Raw genomic sequence first — 27,006 nt, 5'->3', positions numbered from 1 at the left:
TGACATCTATATATTCTATTGTGTGATTACTACCCAAAGTCCAGTTTCCTTCAGGTACCATATATTTGATCCCCTTTACCCACTTCACCCTCCCGCTATATTTGAACCCCATTACCCTGTCTAGCTCTTCCCTCCTCCCTCACCCCCTACCCTCTGGTAACCACTAGTCCATTATCCATGACCCTGAGTCTCTGTTTCTCCTGCTCATCTGTTGCTCTTAGGTTTATATCCCACATTTGTGATATCATGTGATTTTCAACTTTTTTCCTTCTGGCTTATTTTGCTTAACATGATTATCTCGAGATCTATCCAGGTTGTTGCAAGTGGCAGTATTTCATCTTTTCTTATGACTGAGTAATATTTCATCATATATATGTACCACAGCTTCTTTAGCCAGTCATCTATCGTAGGACACTTCGGTTGCTTCCATGTCCTGGCCACTGTGAATAGTGCTGCTATGAACATCAATGTGCAAATACCTTTTTGGATATAAGTTTTCAAGTCTTTGGGGTAAATACCTCCTAGAGAGATTCCTGGATCATATGATAGGTCAATTCTTAGTTTTTTGAGGAAACTCCATACCACTTTCCATAGTGGCTGTCCTAATTTGCAGTCCCACCAGCAAAAGGAGGGTTCCTTTTTCTCCACATCCTCTCCAACATCTGTTATTACTTGGCCTGATGATTATAGCTATTCTAACAGGTGTGAGATGGTATTGCATTGTGGTTTTGATTTGCATTTCCCTAATAGCTAGCGATGATGAGCATCTTTTCATATATTGGCCATTTGTATGTCCTCGGGGGAGAAGTGTCTGTTCAGGTCCTCTGCCCATTTTTTGATTGGATCATTTGCTTTTTTTTGTTGTTATTGAGTCATATGAGTTCATTGTATATTTTGGATATTAGGCGCTTATCGGAGGCATTGCTTGCAAATACATTTTCCCATTCAGATGGTTATCTCTTTGTCTTGTTGACGGTTTCTTTTGCTGAGTAGAAGCTTTTTAGTTTGATGTAGTCCCCTCATTTATTTTTACTTTTACTTTCCTTGCCTTTGAGGTCAAATTCATAAAATCCTCTTTAAGTCCAAGATCCTTGAGTTTAGTTCCTATGTTTTCTTCAATGCATTTTATTGAGTCCAGTATTATATTCAGGTCTTTAATCCATTTTGAGTTAATTTTGGTGTGTGGTGATAGAAAACAGTCTAGTTTCATTCTTTTGTAGGTGGCCTTCCAATTTTCCCAGCACCATTTATTGAAGAGGCTTTCCTTTCTCTACTGTATGTTTTTGGCTTTTTCGTCAAAAATCGTTTGCCCATATAAATATCAATTTACTGCTGGACTCTCAATTCTGTTCCACTGGTTCATGTGTCTGTTTTTCTTCCAATACCATGCTATTTTGATTACTCTCGCATTGTAGTATAATTTGAAGTCGGGCAGAGTGATGCCTCCAGCCTCATTCTTTTTACTCAGGATGGCTTTGGCAATTCGGGGTCTTTTGTGCTTCTATAAAAATCTGATGATTTTTTGTTCTATTTCTTTAAAAAATGCCGATGGGATTTTGATGGGGATTGCATTAAATCTGTATAATGCTTTAGATAATATGGTCATTTTAGCTATGTTGATTCTTCCAGTCCAAGAACTCGGAATATCTTTCCATTTCTTTGTATCTTCCTCAATTTTTTTTAATAGGATCTTGTGGTTTTCATTATATAGGTCCTTCACATGTTTCGTTAAATTTATTCCTAGGTATTTTATTCTTTTTGTTGCAATTGAGAAATGAATTATTCTTTCAACTTCTTTTTCTGACGCTTTGTTGTTAGAGTATAGGAATGCTATGGATTTTTGAACGTTGATTTTATATAGAGACTTTATTTGCTTACTGTTTCTAGTGGTGTTCTTGTGGAGTCTTTAGGGTTTTCTATATAGAGAATCATATCATCTGTGACAGTTTGACTTCTTTGTTTCCTATTTGGATGCCTTTTACATCTTTCTCTTGCCTAATGGCACTTGCTACAACCTCCAATGTTCTATTGAATAAGAGTGATGATAGTGGACAGCCTTGTCTTCTTCCTGACTTAGAAGGAGGTTTTTAGTTTTTCACCATTAAGAAGAATGTTGGCTGAGGGTTTGTCATATATGGCCTTTATTATGTTAAGGTACTGTCCTTCTATACCAATTTTGTTCAGTGTTTTGATCATAAATGGATGCTGTATCTCGTCAAAGGCTTTTTCTGCATCTATTGATATGATCATATGATCTTATTTTTTAATTTGTTTATGTGGTGTATCACATTGATCGATTTGCATATGTTGAACCATCCCTGTGCCCCTGGGATGAAGCCCACTTGATCATGATATATAATCTTTTTAATATGTTGCTGTATTCGGTTTGCTAGTATCTTATTTAGGATTTTTGCATCTGTGTTCCTAAGAGACATTGCTCTGCAGTTTTCTTTTTGTGTGTTATCTTTCCCAGGTTTTGGTATAAGAGTAATATTGGCCTCATAAAATGAGTTGGAATGTATTGCCTCCTCTTCGATTTTTTTGGAGGAGTTTGAGGAGAATAGGTATTAAATCTTCTTTAATGTATGGTAGAATTTATTGGTGATGCCATCTGGTCCTGGACTTTTACTTTTCGGTAGGATTTTTATGATTGTTTCAATTTCCATACTGCTGATTGGTCTATTTAAGTTTTCCAGATCTTCTTGATTCAGTCTAGGAAGATTGTATTTTTCTAAGTGCTGGTCCATTCTTTTAGGTTATTAAATTTGTTACATACTTTTTCATAGTATTCTTGCATGATCTTTTGTATTTCTGCAATGTCAGTCATAATTTCCCCTCTTTCATCCCTGATTTTGTTTGTGTCCTTTCTCTTTTTTCTTTAGTGAGTCTAGCCAGGAATTTGTCATTTTATTAACTTTCTCAAAGAACCAGCTCCTTGTTGTATTTATTTTTTCTATTGTTCTTATGTTTTCAGTTTCATTTATTTCTGCTCTAATTTTGATTTCTTTCCTTCTGCTGACTTTAGGCCTCATTTGTTCTTCCTTTTCAGGTTTTTTGAAATGAAGCATTAGATTGTTTATTTGGGCTTGTTCTTGTTTTTAGAAATAGGCCTGTAATATGAACTTTCCTCTTATGACCACTTCTGCCGTGTTCTAAAAGTTTTGATATGTTATATTATCATTATCATTCATTTCTATGTATCTCTTGATCTCTCTTTTTATTTCTTTCCTGACCCAGTTATTCTTCAGTAGCATGTTGTTTAATCTCCATGTAGTTGTGGTTCAGTAGCATGTTGTTTAATCTCCATGTAGTTGTGCTTTCTTTTTGCAGTTGATCTCTAGTTTCAAAGCATTATGATCAGAGAATACGGTTGGTATGATTTCAACCCTCATATTAGTTGAGGCTATTTCTGTGTTCCAGTATGTGGTCAATTCTTGAGAATTTTCCATGTGCACTAGAGAAGAATGTATAAGCAGCTGTTTTGGGATGGAAGGCTCTATATATTTTACTTATGTCCAATTGGTCTAATGTGTCATTTAAGGATGTTATTTCCTTATTGATTTTCTGTTTGGATGATCTATCCATATCCGACAGTGGGGTGTTTAGCTGCCCTACTAGGATAGTGTTTTGGTCTGTTTCTCCCTTTAGTTCTGTTAATAATTGCTTTATGTATTTCAGGGCTCCCTGATTGAAAGCATAGATATTAATAAGTGTATGTCTTCTTGGTACGTGATTCCCTTTATCATTATGAAGTGTCCCTCAGTATCTTTCTTTACCTTTTTTATTTTGAAATCTATTTCATCCGATATTAGTGCCGCTACTCCCGCTTTTCTCTGAATACTATTTGCTTGAAATATAATTTTGCACTCTTCACTTTGAATCTGTATTTGTCTTTGATGCTGAGATGTGTCTCCTGGAGGCAGCATATGGTTCGGTTTTGTTTGATCCAATCTGCAACTGTGTGCCTTTTTTTTGGTGAGTTCAGTCCATTTACATTTAAGGTGATTATTGAAATATGAAGTCTTCTTATAGCCATTTTATCTTTTGCTTTCTGGTAGCTCGGTGTTTCCATTGCTTCCTTGTCCTTGTGTTTCTGTTTTCTTTATTTTGGTTGGGTTTTGTGGGTTTTGACTCTGGTTCTTCTTGTTTTATGTTATATACTTCAGTTTTGAATCTTTGGTGTGTAGTTAATATTACAAATGACAAGGATAGTTATATATATACAGTCGTCCATTTTCTTCTGCATGTCCCTTATTTCCTTTCCCCTTTGTGAATTTGGATCTTTGAATCCTCCTCTTTTCAGTAATTGTTATTTCAGTTTGTCCCTAAGTATGCTGAACGTTTGTTACTATCTTATTATAGCAATTCTCTTCTTATTTAAGCTTATAATGCCCTGTTCTTAATAAGGATTGCACTCCTCTGCTTCTACTTGCCTGGTAGTCACTTTACTCCTAATTATGTATTTGTTTTTGTTTTGTTTTGTTTCATTATTTTGTTTTAGGTGAACTGACCCCTTTTAGTGTTTTCTGTAGTGCAGGCCTCGTAGTGCAAAATGCCCTCAATTTTTGTATATTTAGAAAGGTCTTAATTTCTTCTTCATAGCTAAAGGAGAGCTTAGCTGGATACATTATTCTAGGCTGGTAGTTCCTTTCACTTAATAGTTTTAATATTCGGTTCCATTCCTTTCTGGCTTGTAAGGTTTGCGCTGGGAAGTCTGATGATAATCTAATGGGTTTTCCTTTATAGGTTACTGTCTTCTTTTCCCTGGCTGCCCTGAGAATTTTGTTTTTGTCATTGATTTTTGTAATTTTAATACAATGTGTCTTGGTGAAGGCCTTTTTGGGTTGAGCTAATTGGGTGTTCTGTTAACTTCTTGAATTTCAAGCTCTAGCTTATTCATTAGATTTTGGAAATTCTCATCCACTATTTGTCTGAAAATGCTTTCTAGTCCCTGCTTCTTTTCCTCACCTTCAATAATGCCCATTATTCTTACGTTTCCTCTCCTGATGGTATCTGCTAGTTCTTGTTATTCTCTTTAATTATTTTTAATTCTTTGGTTTCTCTCTTCTTCCTTCTGATTTATTTCTGGATTTCTGTTTTCAATATCACTGATCCTTTCCACCATTGGTCAACTCTATTTCCCAAGCTTGCTATTTCATTTTTCAACTCTTGCAGTGTGTTCTTCATCTCTAGCAGTTCTATTTGGTTCCTTTTGAGGGTTTCAGCCTCATTGCTCTGCTCATCTACTTGTTTTTTCAATTCCTGAAATTGCTGATTTGTTTTGGATCTCACTGAGTTTTTTCAGAAGTACCATCCTGATTTCTTTGTCATTTAAGTCTCATTTCTATGTCTGTAAACTTATTTTCTGGAGATTTTTTTCTTTCTTTCTGAGATGCCTTGTCTCCTTGGTTGTTCATGGTGTTTAATAGACTATTTCTCCACCTGAGCATGAATGGAAGTGTGTTCTGCTGATTTATTATATAATGGTCTCTCTTTAGCCTGTTGCAAAGAAGGCGCTTTTCTTTTGGTTTCCAGTAGGTGGCATCTAAGCCTCTTGAATCCCTGCTTTATGTAGAGCCTAAATGTCTTTTTTATTTTCTCGTAGATATTTAATCAAACTTGCTATTCTCAGTTTAAGTCCCTGTAAGTGTTGGCAACAGTTTTGGTGGCATTGGCTCAGATTCCCCTAGGGCTCCACTGTGTTCGGTCTCGGAGGGTATTGGGGGAACGGGCCTCTGGGAGTTGGAGGCTGCGGCTCAGCCTTGGTTTTGCAACCGGGCCGGTAAAAACTGTTGTTTCTCTGTGGTCCCATCCCGCTTCTCTGCTTTCTGCCCTGATGGCTGGGCCCTGCTGCCAGCTGCTAGAAGTTCCGGCACTTCAGGACAGGCTGATCAAGGAAGTCACCGCACCTTCACCTCTCCCTCCTCCTGCAAGGAGCTCCCGCAGGCTTCGAGAGGCAGCTTCTTTATTTCTCTCAGTCCACCGCCCAACACTCAGGGTTCTGTCTTGTGGTAATTCTTATGCACATATCCAATGCTGAGACGTTCTGGTGTGCGGTTTGGGTGTTTTTTGTTGAGTTTTAAATGTTCAGCTTATTGTTTCACGAGGAGAGATCTAGGATCATCTCTCACTCCACCATGTTTCTCCACTTTCCATTGTTCATTTATTTTGTTCTTTAGATTACGCATATTAGTGAATCATATGGCATTTGTCTGTCTCACCACTCAGCACAATACCCTCTAGGTTCATCCATGTTGTTGCAGATGGCAAGATTTCATTCTTTTTTGTGGCTGAGTAATATGTTGTATTATGTATATGTACCACTTCTTCTTTATCCATTCATTTATTGATAGACACCCAGGTTGTTGCCATATCTTTATTGTAATTAACATATGAATGCAAATGTCCATTCAAATTAGTGTTTTCGGTTTCTTCAGGTAAATATCCAGAAGCAGGAGTAGTGGGTCCTGCTTTGTCTAATTTATTATAGTCTTTGTTTTAGTCTGTTTTGTTTGGTATAAGTATTGCTACCCCAGCTGTTTTTTTCCTTTCCATTTTCATGAAATATCTCTATCCTTTTACTTTCAGTCTCTGTCTTTCGAACCGAATTGAGTCTCTTGTAGGCACTTATATTTCTTTTTGATGAGACATTGTTATCATACTTTCCTTTATAGATATTTAGGCATGGTTTTCATTAGTTCTCTGAACTTATTTAAAATAGCTGTTTAAAGTCATAAGTCCAGTGTCTTAGCTTCCTTAGGAATAGTTTCTATTGACTGCTCCCCCCGCCCCATATATGAGCCATTCTTTCTTGTTTCTCCACATGTCTCATAAATTTTTTTTGAAAATTGGATACTTTAAATGTGACAACTCTTAGGATCAAACTTTTCTCTCTTCCCCATGTTTGTTATTACTATTTGTTGGGGTTTTAGCAGTTGCTGTTTATTTAGTTGCTGATCCAATTATATAGTAAAGTCTGTATTCTTTGAGTTTATAATCTATGATTGGACATTGATTTCCTTAAATGATTAGAGTCAGTAAGTTTCCCATTGTTTGCCAGGGGGCTGTGTGTACTTTGAGGAATGCTTCAGCATTCGTCTAAGCAGTTGACAACTCTTTGGCCTTCACTTCCTGCTTGCTCAGAGCATTATGGTCAGCCAGAGGGTAAGGGTTTAGGGCCTTGTCAGGTCTTTTTCTTTTTAAGTGTTTTTTTGTTTGTTTACTTATTGTTTGTCCCAGCTATTATATTGTGTCACGGGCAGCTGTGGTGTTAAGCAATTTCTGCAGATCATTATAAGCAAACACTGTCAAGGAGTACCTTGTTTGCACTGGATGAGCACATATTCAGTTCGAAGACAAGCCATGCAAGTGCGGTTTTACAGGGTGTTGTCACAAGGGTCAAATAATGACAGTTTCTGAGAATAAGGCTTTGGAAGAATTCCAGCACCATCTAATTTCTTCACTGGCTGCTAGGCTGTTAGTTTTCACGATTACAAGCTGTTGATTTTCAGGTGTACCACAAAGCTGGGGAAATGAGCGTAGGACTAGAGCAATTTAAAATTCCACAATATTCACTGTACTTGCTAACATTTAGTCATTTTTAAAAATAAATACTCAGGTTTTTGCAACACTTTGACTGTTTTTCAGAGTTCTGTAAAAATTGATTTTAATATTTGTGCTAGTGTTCTCGTTGCTTTTATGGAGGAGAGGATTTTTGGAGTCCTCACAATCCACCATTCCTACTGAAGCCTCTCAGAATTTAGAGTTTAAACTGAGAGCTACAGGAAGTGATTGAAGGGCTTTCCACAAGGGAGTAATTTAACCAAATCTGATCCACATGTCAAGGGAAGTGTATTGCCGTATAGATGAAGTTATCTTGAGTCCTGAAGAATTTTGGTAATTTCCCCCCCAAAGTCCTTATTTTAATAGAATAGAATAAAACCTGGTTTCCTGATAGCCTATCCACTGTTCTTTTTGTACTACACTGCTATTTTTAGCAATTGGTTTAGTTAAAACTTAGTAACCCTAAGAAACAAAAGAACAAGGATAGGCTGCTAATCAGGACAAATAGTGTTCATAAGTGTAAAAGTACCGAGCACTGGTACAATTCATAATATTGTTCCATAAATATCAGTTAGATTTGAATATTAAAGTTCTTGTTGACATAGTTAATGCTTTGATTCCCAAAGGGCATAAATTAAAAACCAAGGAGTGCTTTTCTTACCTTTTGTGCAAAGTAGTTCTTTCGTTCATTTTTTTCTTAAACTATTGGACAAATAAGTGAAGTATGCAAGTAAATAGCAACATTAAGAGAATGTAGATTTTTTTATAATTCAGTAAGTTAATTTATATCAACTTCTGACCTAGCTAATATCGAGGTTATGGAGTAGAAGAATATTTATCATTTCTTTATTGGTTCTCCTGTTATTTATTTATCGTTGTTTTATTAATTCTCCTGTAAGTATTACTATGCAATAATTACATTTTATTTTTCTAGTTTTGTTAGAGTTTTTCCCATTAAACAGTCATCTATTTTAGGAATTATACTTTGTGGCAGCACAAATTGGTGTTTCTGGGCAAGTCTGCAGAATCCCAGCCCATTCCACTTGAAATTCTACTTGTGATATGAAAATGCTCTGCTTTTGTGTGTGTGGCCAACGTGGGGCTCTAACATTTTTAATAGCAGTTTTATCAAAAGTGCAGAATTTACTGAAATTACCTAAACTTTTATTTTTCATATAGGTTACTTACAACAGGAAAACCTCTCTTCTACTTGCCAGACTTTTATTTTGGAAAGTTCACATTTAAAAGAATATGCAGAACACTGTACAGATGAAGGTTTTATCCCAGCCTGCTTACTGGTGAGTGATTTGTTTCTTAAAGGAAGTATTTCATCATTAACCAACATAAGAGACTATAAGCACAATCTTAGATCAGCTCATTAGCAAAATCAAATTGGGCAGAAATTTGATAGTTTGTATTCATGCATGATTGGAAAGATCCAAAGAATACCACCTCTTCTCATCACACATTTATGCCAAAACTGATAAGTGAATTACAACTTTGCCTCTGAAAAGCAGTTTCAAAATGACACCCTCATTTCTAATTACGTTCACTACTACTTGTTTTGGGGCTTACTTGTTTACTGCTACTATGGATTAAATATTTGTATCCCTTCGAATTTCATATACTGAAACCCTAAACCCCAGCATGATGGCATTTGGGTATAGGGCCTTTGGGAAATAATTAAGTTTAGGTTAGCTTAAGAGTTTGGGACACTCATGATAAAATTAATGCCCATATAAGAAGTAGAAAAGAAAGAGATCTCTCCATGTGCATGCAATGAGGAAAAGCCATGTGAGCACATGGCAAGAAGGTGGATGTCTGCAAGCGAGAATGTTGGTTCTCACCAGGAACCAGATCAGCTGTCACCTTTTCTTGGACTTTCCAGCCTCCGGAATGAGAAATCACTTTTTGTTATTTAAGCCGTCTGGTCTATGGTGTTTTTTATATTAGCCCAGTCTTTGCTATTTGGTTGTTTACTTCAGACAAATGTAAAATAGGTATTTTGATATCTTGTTGTCACTGCTTTTTAAAATATCACTAAATAACAGCATCATTTGGTATATAATGGGTATATTCTGGAACTACATTATTTGATATAATACTTTATCATCTTATTTCAAACATGGCTTCTTAGATTTATTTCATCTGTCACAGACAACATGATAATCTGTATAGGAAACTTTAAAAATCCATAACGCTGCTAGAGTTTAGCAAGGTCACAGGGTACAAAATACACAAAAGTTCATTGTATTTCTGTATACCCACAATGGACCACTGAAAGTTGAGTTTTTTAAAAATATCATTTACAATAGCAACAAACAAAAATAAAATATGTATGTAATAAATTTAATAAAATATAGGATATGTATTCTAAAATGTCTATGAAAGACATCAAAGATTTGAATAAAAGAAGAGATATATTGTATTCATGGATCGAAAAACAATATTGTTAAAATGTCAATTTTCCCCATTTTGGTCTATAGGTTCATTTCAGTCAGAATCTCCACAAGTATTTTTATACATAGAAAGCAGCTGAATTCTAAATTTTATATGGAAATGCAAAGGATCTAGAGTAGCCCAAACAATTCTTAAAAAGGATAAGTTGGAGGATTCACATTACTTACTAACAAGCTATACTTATTAAGATTGAGTAGCATTAGGGGAAAGTTAGACACTTAGATCAGTGGAAGGAAACTGATTTTTGAGAAAAGTGCAAAGGCAATTCAATGAAGAAAGAATAATCTTATCATCAAATGATGATAGAACAATTAGACATTCAGATACAAAAAAAAGAACCTCTACACATACCTTATACAAAAATTAACCAAATAGATAGTAGAGTAAAATGTAAAACATAGAATTAGAAGACTTTGAGAAGAAAACGTAGGAGAATATTTGTGTAGCTTGGAGTTTGGCATTGAGATTTTAGATATGGTACCAAAAGCACTAACTATAAAATTACAACCTTATAAAAATTAAAAACTTTTGCTCTGCAAGAGACAGCATTAAAAGAATGACAAGCCACAGCTAGGAGGAAATATATCTGGGAAAGGATACTTACCTAGATTATTTTAAAAGCTCTTAAAATTTAAAAAAACAACAACAGTTTTTGTTAAGTGGGCAGATGTAAAGACCCTTTCCCGAAGAAAATATATGGATGGCAATAAGCATATGAAAAAAGTGCTCCATATTGTCAGTTTGGCAGTTGTCTGTAAAGTTAAACATACTCCCCTCATGTGACTTAGTACTCATGCCCAGATATTTACCCGAGTGAATTGAAAAACTTCCATTCACACAAAAACCTGCACAATAATGTTTATCTGTGGTGATCAAAAACTGAAAACAACCAAGATGTCTTTCAGCAAATGTGTAAGCAAAGAAACTGTGGTATATTTATACAGTGGAATACTACTAAACAATAAAATAACATTGTTGATTCACACAACATGAATGAATCTTAAATAAATTCTTAGTTCTTCTAAATTAGCAATTCTAAGCAAGTACATAAATACATTATAGATAATGGGAGCCAGGTTTCTCCAAGAAAGAAGATACAAATAAACATAACAATAAAACCTGTGGTGTTGAATTATAGTCAGGTATCAGTATGGAGTCATGTTTATTTTAATATGTGTACAAATATATAGAGAAATATAGATATGTTTGTATATGTGGATTAGCATGTCTGTGTTTTGTTGTTTCGTCAGCTAGAAGCACCTAGTAACAGTAATGCCCTAGTAGTTACAAGCACACCTAACACCCAGATCTTTACTTCTCACAGTTCTGGAGGCTGAGAAGTTGAACATCAAGGTGTCCTTGATTCAGTTCCAGTGAAGACTGTCTTCCTGGCTTAAGGCCACCTTCTTGCTATATCTTCACATGCATCTGGGGGCGGGGTGGACACAGTTCAGTACATAATAAGTCATTCAGCAATTATTTATTAGCTATTAGAATAAAGCAAGGTATAAGGACAAAGTTAGTATTAAGCAAATACCCTAACCTCTCAGACTTTAATTAAGACAGAAGAACAAATTAGAAATCTGAAAGTTCAGGAGGAGAAAAGGTACTAATCACCTATGATGTGTTAAACATCGTCCTAGTCATGTTACATGTATCTTCCCTTAATCTTCATAACAAGAGTCTGAATTAATATGTTCATTTTTATATATGAAGGTAAGCCTTATAGAATTTAAGTGATTTATTATACCTGTAGTAAGTGTTGAACTTGAAACCAGAACTGTCAGCTCTAAAAATCCTTGTTCTTTCCTGTTTTATTATGTGACCACAAACTTGAGGTAATAAAAGCCTGCCCTTTAGTAGTAGTAGGAATAGGGAGCAAATGAGGTTATGAGATGATCGAAGTGAAAACACAATGGTACTGATCCTTGGGAAGAGTGTCTCTTACACTCAGTTTTTTGCTTTGTTCTTGGCAGGTTCACATGGCTTGCAGGATAGAAAGGGCAAATTAGGAGTGAGTCTTCATTGTTTTTAAGCAGTTGTATAACTGCATCCCTACCTCCCAGCTAAAAACTGCTTTTATGCCTTTGCATTATTTGGACTAAAAAAACATAGTCACAATGTCTTATTCAAACAGACAGTGTTCTTTATCCTTAAAAGATTTGATTCAACCCCTAACTTGAATGACCATTTTCATTTTTGATGACCTGCTTTTTACTCTTTCTTCATCAGCTGCTCTGCAATCAGATCTTTTAATAGCTTCTATCTGGTGAACTGTTTCATGGTGAGAAATTAGTAGTAGTACTATACAGTTTGAGTAATGCTTGATCTTTTTCTTTTCAGTCCTTATTTGGAAAAAACTTGACAACAATTTTGAATGAATATGTGGCTATGAAAACAAAAGGTAAGAATTCAGGTTCAGGGATTTTTGTTTGTTAGTTTTATATAGCATTTATCTAATTGTTTTTGTTAGAAGTAGTTTTTTAAAGAATATTAATGCCTCTAAAAAGCCAAAAGAAAACTGTCTCAGTTATGAGGTAAATTTTAGCGGGGAATATCTAATTAAATAGTTTGTGTTTATGTTGAATGATAAATTGCAAATCTGAATATTAGAAAATATAACAAAAAATTTTAAGCTGTATAGTAAAATTCTTAGTTCTGGGTATCTACTCTGATGAACAAGCATTGTTTTGTGTTAAAATATTTTAAACTAATATTTTTAAGTTTTTTGTAGTCTAGATCTGGACACAAAAACCAATCATAAAATTCTGGCTTATATTTATCAGAATATAAAATAACTCCTAAATGTTTTAGGGAGAAACTTAGAATTGTTTATTTTATCCTCTAATATTATTTTCATAACTTACACTTTAACAAAAGAATTAATTAGTAAATAACTTAAAATGATTTAAAAAAAAAAGAAATAAGCTTAACATTTATTGAATCCTGTCCAGATACATTATTGTTCTAGATGCTTTCATATGTTTTATCTTAGTCCTTAAAATAATCTGGTGAGAGTTGCTGATCGTTTTAGGCCCATTTTTAAATATCAGAAAACCGAAGATTAAAGAAGCTAGATAACTTTTCCAAGATCACAAAACGAGAAACTGTAGAAAGTAGTAGGCCTGGAAGTTCAGGGCTTGAATTTCATTTCTAACTCTTCAAGAAGGTTACTTTCTGCCAAAGTTTTCTTTTCTCAAACTACCTTAACTATCTTACAGGAATATTTACAGTGTAAATGACATCAAAAACAATATTCTATTGCAGTCCAAAGAATTATATCCCACTTTTATATCAGAGAGCTTTCTCTCTCTCTCTCTCTTTTTTTTTTTTTTTTTTAATAAATATGTGGTAAAGATTTTAAATCTTCTGGGTTTCCCATTATTGTGGCTTTAGAACACATACTAAAAAAGACTAACTAATCCTCAGGAATTTTGCCTGTAATTCTTAGTAATTAGTAACATTTTTTAAGAGGTTGCTGGGCAATTACAGTGATTTAGACATGAAAACATTGGGTGTAGAAAACAAATTTCCACACTCAAGGAGTTCCATAACCTTTATGATTACTTATAAATCAAATTATTTTAGTTCACTTTCAAATGTCACAGGACGTCAAATAGAACAAAGATTTAAAATAGTTTGTCTTTTTAATTCAAAAGAGATACAAAGTTATTACTCTAAAAAAGCTTCAGAAATTTTACAGATGTCCATTTTCACTCATATTGCATCTGATACTCAATGGCTTGAAAAAAGAAAGCAGCCTGATTATTTATAGCTTCCATTCTGAGCATGTCAACAGCCGAGAGAAAAGTTTTAGTTTTCCTCATTCTGTGTCTATTCAAATTAAGTGATGAATTTTCTCCAACTGGGTTTATTAAGAAACTTTTCCTCTTATGATTTAGAAACATCAAATCATGTCCCAGCAATTATGTCATCTCTGTGGAAGAAGTTAGACCATACACTTTCTCAGATCAGGTAATAAAAAGCTTATGTAATAAGCTTATCTGAATGTGTATAATGATTTTGGGATACAAACACATGTAAGAGTTACTTTGAGTTTAAAATCTTCTTATGACCCACATGGTGCGTTTATATAACACTGATCTAATTTTGAAATTAGAGGTTATCGATGTTTCTTTGTCTTTAATTGGAATAATTTGAAATAAATTGCATGCTTTAATAAAATTTTCAGAAATGAGGAAATTGAGACTTATAGAAGTTTAATGACACTTCCAAGTTCCCATAGCAATTTACAGGCAGATTTCTGGCTATAATATAAGTTCCCTAATCCCAGTCCTCTGTTAATTCCCTTATGCAGTTGCATCTTCATTACGTATGGAGAATCGATGTGTAGAATCCATGCCCCATTGGTTCTTCCTTGCAAAAAACAAGCTTGAATAATAATACTTCTGGAATCTTCTTTTAAAATTTTCACATAGTACTAATATCCACCTTCTGCCTGGGTCATGGCCTTGGAATGCAAGTTTCAGCATCCTTGGAAGGATGCCAGCCCTGTTGATATCAATTTTATAATGTCTCTTATCTAACTATAGAGTCTGGTATGAAAACCTCAGTTTCTTACCTTTCTGCCAGAGCTACAAGTGAATACCTCACTTTAATTCAGCATACGCCTCGTTTTCCTTCCTCAATTTAAAGGAAAACTGCTCCTTTAATTTCTGCTAAAATGGTCCCAATGCTTTTTGTCTAACTCTGTACCAAATCTTATTTGGTAGTCTTACCTTTATTCTCCTTTCCTAACTTGTCATTTCTCCCCTTGCCAGTAATCTTCAAAGACATTCACAATTTCATTAACACCTATAAATACTTACAAGTTATTGAGATATTTTATTGATAAAGTGTTATGTAAAAAGAGAAGGCTCTTAGCCAGGTATTCTCCAAGGTTGGTTTGTGTGTTATTAAAAATGCTTATTTGATTTAGTAAGTTTTTTGGCTCTTGTTGGTAGACGTTTGACAGATTTCCTAGGACAATGGTACAGTGTCTTTGATTGTTTACCAAAAACATGGGTAACTCCAATTCATAGTAAAAGGAGAATCAGCTTGTAGTGAATTTTCTTATATGCTTGCTTTGCTCCTTCTTTAGAGGTTGAATGAAATAATTTAATAGTCATAAATTTGATAAAAGCAAGATGTCCTTTGAAATCAACTTTGGGATTCTAAAGTATGTATGGAGTCAGATGTGAAATCTGAATTTCTGGGAAAAGGCATCTCTATAGTTATAAGAGATAATTGATAATTATAAAATTTTATATATATAGCTTTCTTACATATATTGAGTTTTTAAAGTCAAGACAAATTGTATACTTAATGGTATGTCAAGGCTCTCTAATGCATACTGCATTAGGTACAAACTTGGTAAAATTATTCGTGTGTGAATGTGTTTACATGCCCCTATTTTTCTATTAAATAAGATTTGATTACCCATCTCCTCAAAAAAAAAAAAATACGCTTGTCTTTTTTGTCTGAGAGACATTTATTGTCTTTTAACTCATAATTTACTTCAGGTCTGACTGCAGCTTAAGAAGAGTGTGTCTTGGCAACAGAAGTTTTTTTAATGTCTACCTACTTTGTTTTGTTTGTTAGGAGCATGCAAAGTTCCCCAGGGTTTGCTGCCAATCAGAGAGGTTGGTATTCAGCTTTAAATAATGTCCAGGATTACTTCAAACTCAGACTGTCAGAAGAACATTTTAATTAACACTACATGTGTTAATTTGTTTAAACTATTATTTTTCTAAGTAGAGTTATTTTAGGAAATAATATTTTCATTTATTGTAAAAAAGTACATTTTAAATATTCTCTAAGTTTGAGGTGTTATCAGTATGAATTATTATAAAAGAAATGTACTCTTAGATTTATAAAGTTTTAGTGTACTCATTTTAGCTTGTTTCTTATGACATTATATAAACTTGTTATTTTTAAGGGCTATTTTTCAATCTATAGGTCTAACATGTTAAATAGTAGGATATATACCATGTAGACTTCTTTAAATTCTCAAACTACTCTGACATTGCGTTAATTTTTTAAATGCTCATGTGTTTCAGCTCGAACAAGAAGTGGAATTGCAGAAATCAAACGGCAGAGAAGGCTTGCATCTCAAGGAGCTCCCGTCAGTTCAGAGTTGCTGACTTTACCGTATCTTTCAGGACAATTTACTACTGCTCCTTTGACAGCTACACAAGTTATTCGGCCAACTAGCCAAACTTCAGTTCCTTTGAGGTCGAATTTTGTAGTGGTTAATCATTCACAGTCACAAGACACTGTGACCAGTAAGTTGAAATTAACTCTCATAAATTTTGTTTTTAACCAAATTGTATGAATGAGATGATATACTAATGTCTTTATACTCATAAAATTATAGCAAAAAAGAAGACGAGAAATAGACTTTAGGTACATTTACCATGAAATAGGCATATTATTAAATCTATGAGACATTTTAATCTAGGATTCTTATTTCTGCTCTAACTGAAGTCCAGCCTTGAACTCTTTTCTAACTCGCAGTTTTCTACATTAACAGAAAGAACCCTGTCATGTTTGATTTTAAAAGGAATACACTTTCTAATTTGCAACCTTATTTTTGTTCATGTTAGTCTGTTCTCCTGGTATGAGGAATGTTTTCTAGTTCACCTCTATCTCTACCTGTTGAAAATCTTTCATACTCCTTGCTGAATCTTAAAGCTAGGAATAAACTTAAAAATCATCTAGGTACATCTTGCTTGTTGCATACTCAAAACTTTTGTAAACACATGATACTAAAGGGCAAAAAGCTAGTTCATAATATAGGTGGGATTAGAATTGAGGTGCCAGCTCTGTTTCTAGACCAGTCTTCTTTCTCTTCTGTGCAGCTAAAATTTATTGCCATCTATTACATTCTTCATTTCCATCTTTTCTCCAACCTCTTTTATACCACACTTAGTTTATACATCTTATAATTCTATTCTGCCAGGTTATGTTTTGTTGAGACTATACCGTACTTTAGGTTGTATTGCAAAATCTTAAGTGATAGGTGCTATATCTTAATATCTTAATATTTTCTACATTACCTTTTTCATAGTGGTCACTCACTGTATACTAACTGAATTTAATATAAAATTTTGCAATGCTACGTGTGCCATTAATTCATGTTTAGAATACTATTCAGTTTCCTTGACTTACTGCTTTGTTCTTTTGAAATACAGCGGGAGAGGCTTTAAATATCATTCCTGGTCCTCAGGAGAAGAAAACTCATGCCAGTTTAATGTCTCCTGGTAGACGCAAAAGGTAAATGCTTTTTAAAAGGACGAGTTTCCAATAACTTTAAAAAAAAGATTTATGCCAGGATATTTACATTGTAAATAAAATAACAAGATTGGGTTAAATTCTTGGGTTTCACATTGAAATCTCCCTGAAATTGGGTTGCATCTTATAATCAATGGCATATCACTGTTTCATTGGAAATACGTTTTTCTCTTGCAATACAGAAAGGTATATCTTAAAATTATCTCAGGTTTTTTGAAATAAATGTTTCCTAAATAAATACAAGTAATGCTGGCATGTCAGCATGTCTACAAACATATATTTAAAGTCCTAAATTAATTGATAGTGATTTTCAAGACAGTCTGAGAAAAGTTCTTTCTGTCCTACTTAGCGCATGTTTGTTTGAAGGATATTTCAAGAAAGAGGGATATTAATTTAAAATATTTTAGAGTTTTTTCCCTGATTTCTCAACTGCCATGCCAAAGGTTTTTTTGTTGGAATTTTTACTGTTCGTTTTCTCATTCAAGGCTAACCTCAGTCTCCTTTACGATGACAGTCTTTCTCACTTAAACACATAAAAAGTAAAACAACTGTAATAATATCTAAGATTTATGGGAACCTTGACCTTTTTATAACATCTTTACATATAGTTTATTTCATTCAGTTTTTTCATAAACCCAATAATAAAGTTGGTCAGAGGGTTAGCTATAGCTTGCCTTGCTACAGACCACATAGCTAATAGGTGCTAAATTTGTTTCTTCTTAATTCAAATCTAGTAATGCTTTTCTACTTTACTGCCCTTCGTTCTTACCACAAATCAAGAAAATATCTGTTCTACCATGATCTTAAGATTTATGCCTGTATATACAATTATCATTGACTCTGTTAATCATACCAGTTAAAAGATAAGCTTTTAAAATGTATTTCAGTGAATCTCAAAGGAAAAGTATCACTTTGTCTGGGCCTCAATCAACGATACGGAATTTCCAGGATCCAAATGCATTCGCAGTAGAAAAAGTAAGTTTTCCACACTTTGCGGTGATATGTTACTGAGTTTTAAAATATTGATATATACACAAGTGTGTATATTATTTGTGCATATATAATACAATATTTTATATAAGACTGTGCAGTGGAATTGCCTTGGGATAGAAGGTGGCGAAGTTTAACAGTAGGAGACAGTTCATTCAGAATAGATAGCATGTCAAATGCACCCAGTAAGAAACAGCAGTATATTTAGGAAACACTAAATACATTGTTGTTGTTGGATTATGTAATGTAATAGGGCATTTTACTGGAGTCAGATTATTACAAACCTTGTGTGAAAAGCTAAAGAGTTTAGAATTGTCTTCTGTAATCAGTGAAGAAAGAATTGGCGAAGGATCTGTGAAAACACTTATAAATTGTAAAGTGTAGTATTTAGATGTTAATATGGAAGAAGCCTCCATAAACTGAGTTTTCACCTAGATTTATTAAAACTATCTAGCTTCCATTAATTGGTTCTTTTATATAAATGACATAATATTTTATCTATGGTTTTGCTAATAATTGACTTTCTTTTCCAGCAAATGGTTATTGAAAATGCACGAGAAAAAATACTAAGCAACAAATCTCTTCAAGAAAAGCTTGCAGAAAACATTAATAAATTTTTGACTAGGTAAGCTGTGTGTGTTCAAAATGCCTAATTGTGTTTGCCTAATTGAGAACTGTGTTAAATTTTTTCTTTTCTGTATCATAGCGACAACAATATTGCTCAAGCACCTAAGCAAACAGATAACAACCCTACTGAACCAGAGACTTCAATTGATGAACTCCTGGGACTTCAGGTATGGGTAAAGGTATCTATGTGTAGTATATATAGTTAAAACTGATGGTATTTTGCTTTCATTCCAAAACCATTGCCAACAAATTAGATAACTTATAAAATTATTTAAAATAATAATGTAAGATATAGATGTCCTTTATTATCTGAATGTAATCCATTGCTTAAAAAAATGTGTTAGTGAATTTTCAAATAATCAGTCAAAATTTCATTTCAGTCAGGTACCACATAACGGTGTTTCAGTGAACAATGGACCACATATACAAATGTGGTCCCATATAACTATTGATAGAGCTGAATTTTCTGTAAGAAATAGAAGGATATGTGGTTCAGGAGGATTTTTTTTTTTTTTTTGACAGGAGCCATATCTGTGGGCCTTGGTAATAGATTCCCTCTCATTCACAGCAACTCAGTTTTGAGTGCAGTTACCTTCCAGTAAGTCTACCAGTGACTTGGTTCAACACAGAGGAGCCTGTCCCCAGCACTACATATTCAAAGGAGGCTATGGCCCTCCTAGATCTAGCTTGATGGTCTTCGAAATACATTGCTGTAAATTTTTTGCAGAAAACCTAAGATGCCGTACAAAAACAGGTCCACAGACGCTGCCTTAATAATATTAAATGTCACTTTAGTAAAAGTTTTCTGTGGTAGTGTGGAGCCAGCCTGTCCTATATTTTGGAAATATTTTCAGGTTGAAATGATAGAAAGCATAGATAAGTTTTATTGCTTCTATCAATTCAATGCCAGAGAGCTCTTTGCGGCAGGTAGGGTCAATGGAACCAAAAACAAATTTCCAAAGTCAAAATACTGAGTCCTCTCAGTTCTACACCCACTTTTTTTTTATAAATACCACAAAGTTCCTTAATCTGACCACTGGTCCAACATGCAATAGCCAAAACCACATTACCTTGACAATCCCCTATATGTTTTTTTAACTCTCCATCTTGATTCGTATTCCTACTGATCCTTAGGCCAGCTTTCCCTCCTTCCTGACAATCGCTATTATGGTGGTCTGTGCCTTATCCAGCCAGTTTCTACTTCATATTTTCAATCAGTCTAGCCCACATCCTTATTCATGGAGCAGCATTGACAGCTTCGATGTTCTATTTCTGACCCTGTCAGAAGGAAGCAAGGGCAGGGCTTATAGGACAGTATTTTTATAGTCTACAGTAGAGTGCAATAATGTTCTCACCCTTCATATTCACTCACCACTCACTCACTGATTCACCTAGAACAACTTCCAGTTCTTGAAAGTCCCATTTATGCTGGGTGCTATATACAGGTAAACCCTTTTTTATCTTTTAGACCATATTTTTCCAGTACCTTTTCTATGTTTAGATTTACAAATATCATTGTGTTAAAATCGCCTACAGTATTCTTTACAGTAATATGATATATAGGTTTGTGTTCTAGGAGCAATAGGCTATACCATATAGCCTACGTATGTAGTAGGCTGTATTATCTAGGTTCATTTAAGTGCCGCACTATTATGTTCACATAACAAAATTGACAACCGATGCATTTCTCAGAACATAACCCGTTGTTAAGCGACACATGACTGGATTTATTTTTTTTCCCAGTTTTATTGAGAAATAATTGAAATACATCACTGAGTAAGTTTAAGGCATATAGCATGATGGTTTGATTTATGTATATTAAAATTGCATTACTTAAATGTTAAAAGTAATAAGACGTTTCTAACCCATCTAATAACTCTAACCAACTCTTAGATATTAGTATAATACTTATATCTATACAACAATCAGTCATAGATTTCTAAATATTTAATACTAAAAGTTTCTTTAGTGGGTATATTTGAGTGCAATAAGCAGCAGTACTGTACAGTGTATATATAATTTATTTCCTCTACACTGCTACAAACTAAAAATGTAAAGAAACAATGAAGTAATATGTTAAAGATCTATGAGTCCTAGTAATATTTAATAAAATAAAATGAACAAGACAGTTTGAAAAAGAAAAGTTACTAGCTAAATGAGTAGTCGTGTAAGATTTACAGCTGAGAGAAGGAAGATAGGGGATATCATCACTGTTGCTATTCAGTGAAAGTGAAGGTGAGAGAGTGCAAACGGGTAAAGGAAAACTTTATGTTTTAAGATTCGTCCATGTGCAAATATCCTTTTCGAAGAGCAGCTGAGATTGTGACTGTAACATGTCCTTTTACTTGTACTATAGGCAGTATAATCATTTTTGTTGCCATGCCCACAAAATGTATTTATTATAGCAAGTTTTCTTTAAGATGATGAATTCTGGGCGAAAGCACTGAATTTTTTTCTTTCGTCAATTCCTTCAGAATACTTTTAAAAAATTTTTGCTATATTTTCCCACACTGAAGTTTGGTAAGTTTAACAAAATATGATAAGCTTTTTAAAGCAATCTTTAAATTATTTACCAGTACTGCTTTAAAAAGCCTCTTCTATCTTAATGTTTAACAGATACACATTGGCTGTTTTAATTTTTATAGTCTCAGACTCTTTGCCTTTATTTTATCTACAACATTAGAAATCAGGTGGTTAGTATAATCAAGGTGCTCTATTAGATACTGTAAGAGATTATATGAAAGTGAAGATACCACCCTCTGTTCTTGGTTCATAATATTATATAGTATTTGGGAAAAGTTAAAAATTCAAATTTAAATAATTTTTTAAAAGAACAGCAAGACACAGTACCCAACTGAGTAGTATATGCATCAACTTCATTAAGCAGTGAACAGCCAGTTATGCATGTAAAGTAGGAATTTTAAAAATATCTGCTAGTTAAAAGCATCATATGATATATAGGTTTGTATTCTAGGAGCGATAGGCTATATCATATAGCCTACGTTTGTAGTAGGCTGTATCATCTAGGTTCATTTAAGTGTCGCACTATTATGTTCACATAACATTAAAGAAAATTAAAAGTCAAACCATCAACTTAGAGAAAATATTCATAATCTATCTAGCAAAGAACATATATCCAAAGTATATAAAGAACTCCCACAAATCAATAATAAAAAGATAAGCCATCCTTATTTTTTAAAAATGGGTGAAAAACTAGAGCAGACAAAGGAATGGCCAATAAGCCTATGAAAAGGTACTCAACATTATTTGTCATTTAGGACACGAAAGTTAAGAGTACAAGATGCCATTTCACACTCACTAGAATGGCTAAAATAAAAAAAATCTGATACCACTGAATGTTGGCAAGGATGTGAAACAACTAGAACTCTGAAAAGTTGCTGGCAGAGGGTGTAAAATAATACAGCCAGTTTGGAAAACTGATAGTTTCTTAGAAAGTTATATATATACTTATACACCTATCTTATGACCTGGCAATTACTACTAAGATTTTACCCCAAAGAAATATGTTCACACATATTCACAAAAAGATTTATACAAGAATATTCATAGCAGCTTAATTAATAATAGACAAACTCTGAAAACAAACCACATGTCCATCAACAAAAAAAAAATAAAATTTTGATACGGTCATAAAATAGAATACTACTGAACAATAAAAAAGAACGAACTACTGATACATGTAGAATGAACTACTGATCCAAGTTCATGAATCTTAAGGGTAAGTTGATCAAAGACAGTAGACATAAAATAATGCATATTGTATGGTTCCATTAATATAAAGTTCTAAAACAGGCAACACTAATTTATGCTGATAGAAATCAGAAATTTTGCCTGAGTGAGAGTAAGGGGAGTGATTTGCTAGGAGGAGCAGTTCTCTACAAAGGGGAATGGTTTGTGTGGGTGTATGAATTTCATGGATGATGGAAATGTTTGACATTTTAATTTTGTTTGAGGGTGATGGTTACACAGTCCTTACAGTTGTCAAAGGTCATTGAACTATATATAGACTTAAGATCTATGCATTTTATTGTATATAAATTATACCTTGATTTTAAAGAAAACTTACAGGGTTCATTTTTAAGTACCTCTGAAATGTGTATTTCAGGATTCTTTTCCTTCTCATTTTTAAAGTTTAGAAAAAAAGAGATTTACTAGAAAAATGTGTTTCTTCACCAGTAACCAAGAGGGTATGGTGTACCATTTCATAGTTCAAGTAACATTAGATCATTGATTTGACATTTAGAGAACTGTAAATTTCCAAGTTCATGGATAAAGAGATATTGAACAAACTCCTGATTTTTTCTAAACCACATTTTGCCAAAAATTATTGATATTCTCTGTGTATCCTTGTAATCCAAGTTAACTGGTTCTTTAACTTCAAGTAATTTTTTTCATTTTATGAATTTTAAAATCATTTAAAAATCCAAATTTTTATCACTTTACAAGAGTTCCACTTTACCTCTTGCCCACATGAATTTCCTTTCACATAGGATTCAAAAGTTATGCTTCATGAAAATTGAAGAATACAGCATTGCAGAATGATTTGTAGATAACTGAAATTGAAAATTTAACATCTCTATAAAGGAAGAGTAAATGAACACCCTTAGCTGGAGTACTGAAACTTCTTTGAAATCTAATATTTTAACTGAAAATATTCTGTCAGTTTTGCTTTTTATTCTATAATCTGTGCTTGTTTGTTTTATTTTTTAAAATATGTTTTAAAAAATATCTTAAGTCTTCATGTAAAATTAGTGCAGTTGAAAAATACATCATTTTTATCCAGTTACTTTACACATTCTTCTGGCATACTACTCCATCTCCAGTATAAGAATTATCAATCTACTCTGTTTGCAATGACTTTTACAGGAAACATGGCAGCGGTGGTGGTGTTTTACCCTAATAGCTTGTAAGTGTGAGAAATCTCAGCACTTCTGCTGACTGCTCATGGGTAGGGGATACTTTTACTACATGGTTGCATACCAGCTTTGAATGAATTATTTTAAAGTGTGTTCAGTATCATTTTATTTAAATTATATTGGTCTCCAAAAAGTTCAGATATCCAGTAAACATGGACATACATTCAATTCAATAATAAATACAAATTAAGTCATCAGATTACTTTTATTTCTTAGACTGATAATGCTTAAAAATTGATACTATATGTTGTGTAAGAGCATGTTACACACAAAACAGAACAGGCATCCTTATACAACTTCTCTGGAAGGCCGCTTGGCAGTAGTTTTCAAAATTTTTAATCTATATATCTTTGGACATAGTAATTCTACTGAAGAATTTATCCCAAGAAATGAACAGAGGCCTAGATAAAGGTTTTCATTGTATTATTTACCGTAACTGAAAATTAGAAAAATTCAAATGTCCAAAAGTGGGAATTAGTTAAATTATGGCATAGTTATGCAAACAAAAATGTCTGTTACAAAAGGATTCCTTCTTTTTAAAACAGTGGATTAAAAATTTAGTTTTGTACTCTAATACTAAAAAGACAATATAGAGAATTTTTAAAAAGTATTAACCCACAAAGACAAAGAAGAGGAACAAGTGGTACCTGATTTAGCAGTAAAAGCAAAGCTTAGGTAAAAGCCGCTTTATAACACAAATCCCAAAAGGCTCGGCACCAGTACTTTTGAAAATAAAGGTAAAGATAGGACTTCAATAAACAGGTTGCAAAATTTAGAAAGTAGTTAAATTCCATATCTTCTCTCCATTCCACAGTTTCCCTCAGAAATACTGTTGTCAATCCTACTCTCCTCGCAAGAAATCTTAACTTGAGAGAAAAAACTAAAAATACAGATGGTTCTATAAGATTATTCTACACCTTAGATTGTAGTTGACAAGCTCCCATTAGCACAAAGTTTTCAGGTAACTTTGAGCATGCTACTTTTAAATATGAACAGACATGAAAGGATCGTCCAACATTTGAAGAAAATATTTAATATAAAGACCAAAGCAGAAAGATAAAAGGGGTGAGATTGATTTATATCGGAAGACCTAGTAAGCAGTGTACAATAGCTAATGTGAAAGAAACATATTAGCATTATAAAACCAAACTCATAGAAAAAGAGATTAGATTTGTGGTTATCAGAGGCAAAGGGTGGGGAAATGGGGGAATTGGAGGAAGGTGGTCAAAAGGTACACATTTCCAGTTATAAATAAGTCCTGGGAACATGATGGCTGTAGTTAGCACTGCTGTATGGTATATTTGAAAGTTGTTAAGAAAGTAGATCCTAAGAGGTCTCATAAGAAAAAAAAAAAGTTTTTAATCTGTATGAGTTGATGGATGTTAACTAAACTTACTGTGGTAATCATTTTACAATACACGTAGGTGAAGTCATTATGCTGTACACTTAAAACTTACACAGTCCTATGTGTTATGTAAAGAAGCATAATTTTATTTTGTATTTATACACATATGTAGTTTGCGTGTTCATGTTATTTCAATGTTTTGGAATATAGCTGGTATTAAACATATTAATGAGGGTTTTGTATTTTTTTTTTAAGAATGAAATTCACATGTCTGAAGAAGCTATACAGGATATATTGGAACAGACAGAATCAGATCCAGCATTTCAGGCACTCTTTGATCTCTTTGACTATGGTAAGAAGACCATTTCTTTCAAGGCAGTTAGAAGAAAAACATTTCTCTGGTTTCTTTGGAAACTTAACCAGAGTGAAGCAACATTCCCCAGAGCTTCTGAAAAAAGTTCCTATTTTTATTAAACATTATATGGATATGAAAGGGGTTTTTGTTGTTTTTTTTTTTGTTGTTGTTCTGTTCTTTGTTAAAAAAACTTTAGCTAGCAGTAAAAATGGAGAACAGTTTTGTGATTTGTTTTTGTGGGCATTTTTGCCAGTCAGCACAAATGTGTTGAAGTCTACTACTATACATACATTATATTAAACACAATTGGATAATACAAAAGGAATTTAAAAAATTGGCCACTTCCCTCAATCTTACAGCCTAGTGCAGTGTAATTCTCAAAGTGTAGTCCCCCAACCAGCAGTATCAGTGTTATCCGAGAACGTGTTAAAAATGCAAATTATTGGACCCCTCCTCCCCCCCCCAGGTGATTCTGATAATAGGCTGAAATTTAAGAACTACAAGTCTGATGGAAAAATCTTTGTACTTCTCAAAGATATATATAAGGCAACATATTAAAAACATCCAAAATCCATAAGTAAAACCAAAGTTTAACATTTGCTTGACCACTGTCAAGCTGCATTAATTGATGCTTATTTTTATTTTGGTCATTTAACCAATTGTTTCCCTGTTCCCTTTTTAACAGGTAAAACAAAGAATAATAAAAATATATCACAAGGCATTTCCAGTCAGCATATGGAAACCAATCCCAATGTAGTCTTAGCAGATGAAACTAATCTAGCAGTTAAAGGTTCTTTTAAAACAGAAGAATCTGGTAAGAATTTGACTTTGTTAATATCATCAATCCAAATCCTAATGTCAGTCTCAAAATTTCAAAGGCAAAAAGTACTGTTTAATTTGGAAGTTGTTCAAATTGCCACATAGGTCGTTTTTGTCTTTCTAGTTTTCTCTCTTCACTAGGAAGAAATAAAAAGAAAATTACTCCCCAGCCGTTAGTGCTTTGATTAAAAGGTGAATTTTTAATACTTACCCTTTCATGATCCAATAGATTATCGACCTGCACAATTCAGTATTAATAGTGTTGACCAATTCAACAAAAGTCTATAACATGTAACAATTTTTTGAGCCACAAATTCAAATCCTTAATATGTAAGGTTGGTGTATAGTATTAATCATTCAGCCTAGTAAGCAAGTTTAGCTGACTGCTTAGTATCTATATCCCACTTATTTAGAGGAAATTGTATGTGATAGTCTTGAATTACGGATTTTCTAAGGTTTTAGGTAACATTCCCATGTGTCTATAGTCAGTTCTTTATATTTCTGCCTCCCATGGAATACCAATATGGCATATAATTGCCCCACAATAACTTTTTGAATGAGGGAAAGCAGTAAATATGTCCATCTTAGATCTTTTAAATATTTGCCAATTTTCTTCA

The 27,006-nt window shown here is 33.5% G+C and overlaps 1 protein-coding gene across 2 annotated transcripts in view; it reads left to right on the top strand.

Annotated features, from left to right (window-relative positions):
* The window catches only part of LOC105297462 (protein NPAT), a 52,186-nt gene that overhangs the window by 13,758 nt on the left and 11,422 nt on the right, over nucleotides 1-27,006 (top strand). The window contains exons 2-12 of one of the 2 annotated variants that reach the window (XM_011368149.2): nucleotides 8,743-8,861; nucleotides 12,367-12,427; nucleotides 13,926-13,998; nucleotides 15,625-15,665; nucleotides 16,083-16,307; nucleotides 17,217-17,298; nucleotides 18,204-18,291; nucleotides 18,840-18,931; nucleotides 19,013-19,100; nucleotides 25,471-25,567; nucleotides 26,256-26,384. In XM_011368149.2, the coding sequence (XP_011366451.1) occupies nucleotides 8,743-8,861; nucleotides 12,367-12,427; nucleotides 13,926-13,998; nucleotides 15,625-15,665; nucleotides 16,083-16,307; nucleotides 17,217-17,298; nucleotides 18,204-18,291; nucleotides 18,840-18,931; nucleotides 19,013-19,100; nucleotides 25,471-25,567; nucleotides 26,256-26,384 (1,095 nt within the window). The remainder of the gene's footprint in view (nucleotides 1-8,742; nucleotides 8,862-12,366; nucleotides 12,428-13,925; nucleotides 13,999-15,624; nucleotides 15,666-16,082; nucleotides 16,308-17,216; nucleotides 17,299-18,203; nucleotides 18,292-18,839; nucleotides 18,932-19,012; nucleotides 19,101-25,470; nucleotides 25,568-26,255; nucleotides 26,385-27,006) is intronic. The other variant, XM_011368150.2, reaches the window with a different exon arrangement.

Source organism: Pteropus vampyrus, unplaced genomic scaffold, assembly GCF_000151845.1.
Source record: "Pteropus vampyrus isolate Shadow unplaced genomic scaffold, Pvam_2.0 Scaffold139, whole genome shotgun sequence".
Lineage (NCBI taxonomy): Eukaryota > Metazoa > Chordata > Mammalia > Chiroptera > Pteropodidae > Pteropus > Pteropus vampyrus.
The sequence above is the reverse complement of the archived record's forward strand: the minus strand, read 5'-3'. Positions and strand labels throughout refer to the sequence as shown.